At 49.0% G+C, this 7,506-nt stretch overlaps 1 protein-coding gene across 1 annotated transcript; it reads left to right on the forward strand.

Annotated features, from left to right (window-relative positions):
- Positions 1 to 412: 412 nt before the first annotated feature.
- Positions 413 to 6,497, forward strand: CRYGS (crystallin gamma S). Its single transcript, XM_064721119.1, has 3 exons — positions 413 to 639; positions 5,234 to 5,476; positions 6,182 to 6,497. Exons 1-3 carry the CDS (start codon positions 619 to 621, stop codon positions 6,452 to 6,454), a joined length of 537 nt encoding a protein of 178 aa, XP_064577189.1. The 5' UTR covers positions 413 to 618; the 3' UTR covers positions 6,455 to 6,497.
- Positions 6,498 to 7,506: the final 1,009 nt, after the last annotated feature.

The following is a 7,506-nucleotide window of genomic DNA, read 5'->3' on the forward strand; positions in this document are numbered from 1 at the left end:
ACATCCTTCTTTCCCTCTATGTCAGGAGGTGTTTGGAGCAGTGTGGCTTCAGCTGAGGCTGTCCCAGGAAAATCTGCAGCCTCTTTGCTGCACAGATGTCTCCATTGAGAGCTTTCAATGCACAGCTGGTCTTTGCAATCCTCTGGTGTCTGCTCTGAGCACTTGTTTGTCGTTCCTTAACTGCATCCTTCACTGCACCAGAACATTCCCTGATGAATACCATGTGCCCTCCTTACAAATGGGGTGGGTCTCCAAGAGCCAACGAGGATTCCTTCTTGTTTAACAAGCTTGGAAGGGAGGGAGCAGCCAAATGACCACTTGTCCTTGGCAGGGGGCTGCGTGTTTTGAGTGCATTTGGCAGAGTTTTGGTGTTCTGACTCAGCAAATGGTAACAAAGGGAGGATGGCGAAGCCTTCCTTTATTCCATAATCCTGTTTGCTTTTCTGGAAATCGGCTATAGCCTCAGAATCACTGACTCAATTTTTGGATCCTATTCTCATGACAAAGCGGCTGTCTGGTTTAAAACAAGCCCGTTATAAAAAGGGCACCTCGGATCCTGGCTGTTTGTAACAGCTGCTGACGTTCCTCCAGCACAGGGGAGCTTGGCTGGAACAGAAAATGTCCAGAGCTGGAACCAAGGTAGGTTTGTTTGCAGTGTATATTCATGATTTTGGCTAAAAGTGCAGAATTTTGCAGGGATGAATTGTGGAGAAACTTTGTTTTTTTTTGTTCTGCTGACAGCTTTCCCCTCTGTCAGTGTGTGGGCAGGGGGAAATGCTTGAAATCCCTCCTCACATGGAGGGAAACTGGAGCTGAGCCCTCCCAAGTATTTTCCCAGATTTTGGCTGGTTCCTCTAGGTGTGGCTCTGCCAGAGGATGGAATCAAGTGCAGTGACTGGTGAGAGGCATTTTGAAATGGTCCTAAATCCGCAGGGTCTGATGCCTTGTGAATTGGGGGCGGAGGGGCTGTGCCAGCTGGGAATCACTGCACCTCCAGAGTGGGGGCTCATGGAAAGGTCCTTTGGAGAGAGCCTGACTGCCAGCACCAGCAGAGCTGCCACATCCCTTTTCCATGGTGGGGCAGAGGGTGTGCTGGGACAGAAAGGCTCCATGGATGGCCATGGCACAGAAGGGAAGAGTGTTCCCTGAGGGATGATGCACACCGGCCTTGGGATTCGGTGCAATCGGCAGGGATGAACTGAAATCAGAGAAAGAGGTAGGTTGGGAAGCTCAGCTTCAGCTGGAGAGACATCTCAGGTGGGGATCCAGCACCTCAGGCTTGGGTTTAGCAGAGCTGAGCTGGCTGATCCCACAGAACTTGTACTGAGTCTGGGACTGGGCAGGGAGAAACAGCTGGGAAAGGAAAGGAGGGTGAGGATTTGGGCCAGTGTCCCCTATGGAATACCAAACACTAGGAAGCTGTGGGAAGAGCTTCATCTGAGTTCAGCTTTTGGGCTGGTTTCCTTTCAGCCTGTGGAGGCTGTGAGACCCAAGGGGCTTTGGAAGCACAGTGGATTTGGCACATCTGGCCCCGGCTTTTCCGTGTCCTTCGGCTCTGTGGCTCTCAGGCTGTTGGGCTGGGAAGCCGAGGAGGGTGTGCTGGCGGCTCCTGGATCCTGGGGTGCAAACTTTCTGTACCTAAACCTAAAAAAGGTACTGGGGAACTGCAACTGCTCCATCCTTGAGTCTCCTGTCAGCTTGGAGAGCCTTGAGCACATTCTGCCTTTCCCCTGCCGAAAGCCGTGTCCCCTCACAGTGTGCCACAGGAAATTTATGGAATATGTACTGCTGGGGGGCAGCAAGATGGCCAGGAGGAGTTATCTCCTAGTTCTCTATGCTGTGCTCTTGTTTAGCACATTCCAGGGAGAGGAAAAGGGGAAAATAGGGAATTAAACACCATTGCTCATGACCCTGGTGAGTGATCTGCCCTGGAAAGGGTTCACTGCTGACAGAGGAGGCACTACTGGATATTTTTTATGACTTTCCTTCTAGCTAAGCTACTGTTGAAAAGAAATATGTGATAACTCAGGTGAGGTGACCAAAGTGAGAGTTTTACATTCCTGCAAACAAGATCTGCTCTGACAAATGTGGTATGTGCTTGGTAACCCCCAAAGGCAAGGTTTGGACATGGAGAGGTTAACAGGGGAGTGCTGGGAGCAGAGCTCCTGCAGGGTTTTGCTGAAGGAAAGTGATTTCCCTGCAAGTGAGAGGGGACAGAAACAAAGCTGCAAATCTGGAATTGGAATCTGTAATTTTCTATGGGTGAAAACTTCAGCCTGAATCCATGCAGGAAAGCTGGGAAGCAAAGGTCTGAAAGGAGCTGAGGGTGTGTCTGAAGGGCTATGCTGTAGAATGGGAGAGGAGAATCCCTTAAATTCTGAAATTAAACCAGGGAGCAGGACTTAGGTTGAACTTAGGAACAGCCATATCCTTAACGTGTGTATATATACAAGCCTTTGGATTTCTTTGGCTTTGTGCTTTTATAAATACAGGGAAAATTCCGCCCTGGAAACATCAGGCTCCAGTTTGGTTGTGTTAGACTGGGTGGGGAAGGAGCATCACTGAATCCCACAACAGTTTGAGTTGGAAAGGACTTTAAAGCCCACCCAGTTCCACCCCCTTCCATGGGCAGAGACACCTTCCACTATCTCAGGTTGCTGCAAGTTCCATCCAAGCTGGCCTTGAACTCATCCAGGTTCCCTCTGTCCAGAAAGCAGATCCACATTGAGTTCATCACCATCAACCATGTTGGGCAGGAGTGGGACAGGATCAGAGCTTGGGGACAGATGTTGGAGAGAGGGATCAGCCATCCCAGCAGAGGATAATGCTGAACTGGGAGTAAATGAATCCCTGCAGAGGGTTTTCCAGGGCTGCTGTGGCTTCCTTGAACACTGGCTTCAAGAAGAGTGTGACTGGTGATGCATGACTGCAAAACCCAGTGAGCAGAGCTTTCAGTGTTGCCTTTGGGTCAGGCTGGCAGATTTTTTGGGTGATACCTTTAGGGACAATGATCTAGAAGCAGGATGTGGAAAAGGCAGTGGGTTGTGGCCAGGAAGACCTGGCCAGTGTGGTTAACTGCACAAGAGTGGGAAAACAGGAGCTGGGCATTTCAGTGCTCTCCTTTCACAGCCCTCATTCAGTACTGGAAAGGTCAGAGTGATCCCCAGCTCTCCACTGAAGGTGGGAAGAGCTTGCTCAGGATGTTAGGGGACAGGTTGTTTTGTGTGCACCAACTGCTTTGTGATGGCAAATTCTTGAAATTAAGAGGAAAATAGCGTTATCCTATTAAATGTCCAGTAACAGGCCACAAAATGAAGAGCTTGAATCCTCTGGCATGACCAGTCTGACTCCCCAGATCCCTTGGTCAGGCTGGTGGGGCACGCTGACCAATCAGCTCCAGGAAAACCCCAGCTAATTTAATTTTTAGCAGAAAACAAATGATTAAAAATAAAAAATGAGAGAGTTGTCCCAGATTTGTATTGAAACACTGACAATGAATGATTTTTGAAGAGCAGGGAGGTTACATCGATACCAGTAGTAGCCAAAGCACTGTAGGTGAAGTACTGCAGGTAGGGGGATGTTTTAATAGTCAAACTGCAGGAAAAAAACATGGGAAAAATGGATTATGGACCACTGCATGTTGAGTGTGGCCAGAAAGATTCTCTCTAGACCATCTGGTGTTGTGAGCAAGCAAGGGATGTAGTCAAGATAGATGGGATGGTTTGGGAATCTTCTTGGAGAAAAGTTTGATGAGTAATTGTCACCTGGGAGGATCTAAAAATGGGGCTGGAGAAAGGACTGGTCGTGTCTAGGGCTTGGCAATATTTCCATGAAGGGATTTTTGAGGAAAACTGGGTCTCCTCTTCAGGGCTGGCTGGGTGGGTGATGCCTCTGGTGGCAGGAATGGGATTCCCTCATCAGCTCCCAAGATCATTTCAAGCCAGGTTATGTTCAAGGATAAAGTGCTTTGGGGTCAGCAGCCTGGCTTAAAACAGCTCTTGGGAAAGAAATGTGGGGATGGATTGTGAATTTGTCAGAGGTTTCATTTGCAGCAACCAAAACAGAACGGGCCAACTGCAAATACAATCCTTGGATATCCTTAAAACTGCTACCAACCATGAACATGGAATGCTCCCTTAGTTTCTCCTAGCAAGGGCAAAGCTTGTGTGATGTCCAGCTTTGAGCAGTGAATTTTGAGAAAGGAAGTTTTGGGTTGTTCAAGTGAGAACAAGGACGGGCTAGAAGACATGATCTGGGAGGAAAGAGACTTCTCCACCCCCTTCAGATCAGTTTAGATCTCACTGCAAACACTTGGTAAGAAAACATAAAGGAAATAATGGTATTGTTAAGGCTGGAAAAGTCCTCTAAAGGCATCAAGTCCAACTGCTAACCCAGTGCTGCCAGACCCACCCATGTCCCCAGAAACCTACTTTGTAAATTCCATTGACTTCTCACAGCTCTCCAGCCATAATTTAGTAACTCCCGATCTAGAGAGTGTGGGAGGGAATTGCTTTGATGGTGTTTTGATGAAAAAAGAACAGGGGCTTCTCTGTGGGAGTGTTGTGTTGGACTGGGACAGAACAAAGGTCTGAGAAGGGCAGAACACTGTTGGCAGCTGGAGGCATTGGGGCCAGACAGGTGAATTAGTCTGTCTGACTGCAGTTGGTCCCGTTCCAAGGCTGGGCTTGATGATTTCTGATATCTTGAGTATTGTATTTGTGGGGTGCCCAAATGAAGGGAGGAATGATGAATCTGACGCCATGTTCTCAGAATATTAATTTATTATTTTATGATGCTATATTATATTGAAGAATACTAAACTGAACTATACTAAAGAATGCAGAAAGGATACTTAATGCCAAAAAGATAATAATAAAAACTGGTGACTCTCTCCAGACTCAGAAGTCACTACACTGTTTGGCCCTGTTTAGCCAATGAGAGAAAACAGCTCACAGCAGAATCCAATGAAACAATCACCTGTGGGTTAACAATCTCCAAATACATTCCACATGAGCAAAACACAGGAGAATCAAATGAGATAAGAATTGTTTTCCTTTTCTCTGAGGCTTCTCAGCTTCCTGGGAGAAAAATCCTGGGCAAAGGGATTTTTCAGAGGATGTGAACGCCACACTTGAGGGCTCTGCTTTCAGATGTTTCCTGCTGTGATGTGGACGGAATATGGAGATGTTCTGGATGAGGAACCTCCCCTCTCTGCCCCCTCTGCTTGTTTCAGGTCACCTTCTATGAAGACAAGAACTTCCTGGGCCGTTACTACGAGTGCGACAGCGACTGCCCTGATTTCCACAGCTACCTGAGCCGCTGCAACTCCATCCGTGTGGATGGAGGCACCTGGGTGGCCTACGAGAGGCCCAACTATGCTGGGAACATGTACGTGCTGACCCACGGGGAGTACCCCGACTACCACCACTGGATGGGCCTCAACGACCGCCTGGGCTCCTGCAAGTACATCCAGATTGTAGGTGTCACCCCTAGCCAGGGGATGCTGCCATTTATCCCATCCTGGGAGGGTTTCATGGGGGAGAACGTGGTGTTCATCTTCCTGGGGAGCCACAGAGGGTGGGCTGCAGGGGTTTGGTCCCACAGTCCTGCTCTGGGAGTAGCAAGGTGTTTGGTGTGGGGAGAAGATGAGTGTGTCCCAGTTGGATTGCAGTGGGGAAAGGCAGATCTGTGGTGGTGCTCACAGGGGTCCCAGAATGAGGGAAGATATGAGGATCTGACTCCATGTTTCACAAGGCTGATTTATTATTTTATGATATATATATATTACATTAAAACTATGCTAAAAGAATAGAAGAAAGGATTTCATCAGAAGGCTTGAAAGGAAAGGAATGGAGTGATAATAAAATCTTGTTACTGACCAGAGAGTCTGATACAGCTGACTGTGATTGGCCATTAATTAGAAACAACCACATGAGACCAATCACAGATGCACCTGTTGCATTCCACAGCAGCAGATAATCATTGTTTACATTTTGTTCCTGAAGCCTCTCAGCTTCTCAGGAGAAAAAGTCCTAAGGAAAGGATTTTTCATGAAAGTTGTCTGCAGCACCCACCCACGGCAAGGAGGCAGAACTGGATCATCTTTAAACCCCTTCCAACCCAAACCTTTCCATGACTCTATAATTTTCTCTTCCCTCACCCTTTTATTTTTTTTTTCTAGCCAAGTGGAGGCCGAGGCCACATCCAGGTGTTTGAGAAGGGAGATTTTGGCGGGCAGATGTTCGAAGCCACCGAAGACTGCCCCTCCATCATGGAGGAGTGGCACATGCGTGAGGTGCACGCCTGCAGGGTGCTGGAGGGCGTCTGGGTGTTCTACGAGCACCCCAACTACCGGGGCCGGCAGTACGTGCTGCCCAAGGGGGAGTACCGCAAGCCCGTGGAGTGGGGCGCGGCCAGCCCCGCCGTCCAGTCCTTCCGCAGCATCTCCGAGTGAGCCAGCCCCGTGCTGGGCTGCTACAGCCCCCAATAAAGCAACTGAGTCGCTCAGCTCCGCCTTGTCCTGCTTATTCTTGGGATTTGGGTGCGACGTGTCCTGCCTTGGGGAGCTGGGGTGGAGCAGAGCCTTCTCTGCCTCATTGTCACCTTCCTCATCCCCTGCCCTTCTGATCCCGGGGGAGCTGGGGTGGAGCCGAGCCTTCCCTGCCTCATTGTCATCCCCTTCCCCATCCCCTGCTGTAGGAGCCTCGCGGGGGTAACACGGTTGGGACGGATGGAAATGAGAGATCTCTGCAGCCAGGTCAGGAACTTGGGGTTTATTGCAAAGGGCCTGGGTGCAGGGCCCTGCTGGGATTTGGGGTTTATTGCAAAGGGCCTGGGTGCAGGGCCCTGCTGGGATTTGGGGTTTATTGCAAAGGGCCTGGGTGCAGGGCCCTGCTGGGATTTGGGGTTTATTGCAAAGGGCCTGGGGGCAGGGCCCTGCTGGGATTTGGGGTTTATTGCAAAGGGCCTGGGTGCAGGGCCCTGCTGGGAGCTGCCAGGCACAGCTCAGAGCAGGCCCGAGAGGGGGAGAGAGGATGAGAGAGTAAGAGGGTAAGGGAGTAAAAGGGCTATGAGAGTAAAAGGCAAGAGGAGTAAAAAGGGTAAGAACGCAAAGTTCCCGTTACAATACAATAAATCTTCTTCTGTGCTGAATATTCTAATTCTCACTAACCAATCTAGTACAATATACAAATTCTATAGCATTTACATACAGCCGATAAGAATCACTACATTACCATACTGTGTTACATTTTAAACCCTAAAAACTCCTCTTTGGACCCTTTCTGCCAAGCTGTAGGGTCTGCTCTGACCCTGGACCTGTCTGCAAGCAGAGGCTGTTGTTCCATCAAAAGGGGATTCACTTCAGCCAGCCACACCATTGTCTTCCAGTTGTTCAGTAACTGAGGTATCTCAAAGCTTGCTTTCATTTCAATCTCACTTATAGTTTCCATATTCTCAAAATCTTTTGCCAGGCAATTATATTTATAAGGCTTTCTTGTTTCATCT

This window comes from Zonotrichia leucophrys, chromosome 9 (assembly GCF_028769735.1).
Source record: "Zonotrichia leucophrys gambelii isolate GWCS_2022_RI chromosome 9, RI_Zleu_2.0, whole genome shotgun sequence".
Taxonomy (NCBI): Eukaryota; Metazoa; Chordata; class Aves; order Passeriformes; family Passerellidae; genus Zonotrichia; species Zonotrichia leucophrys.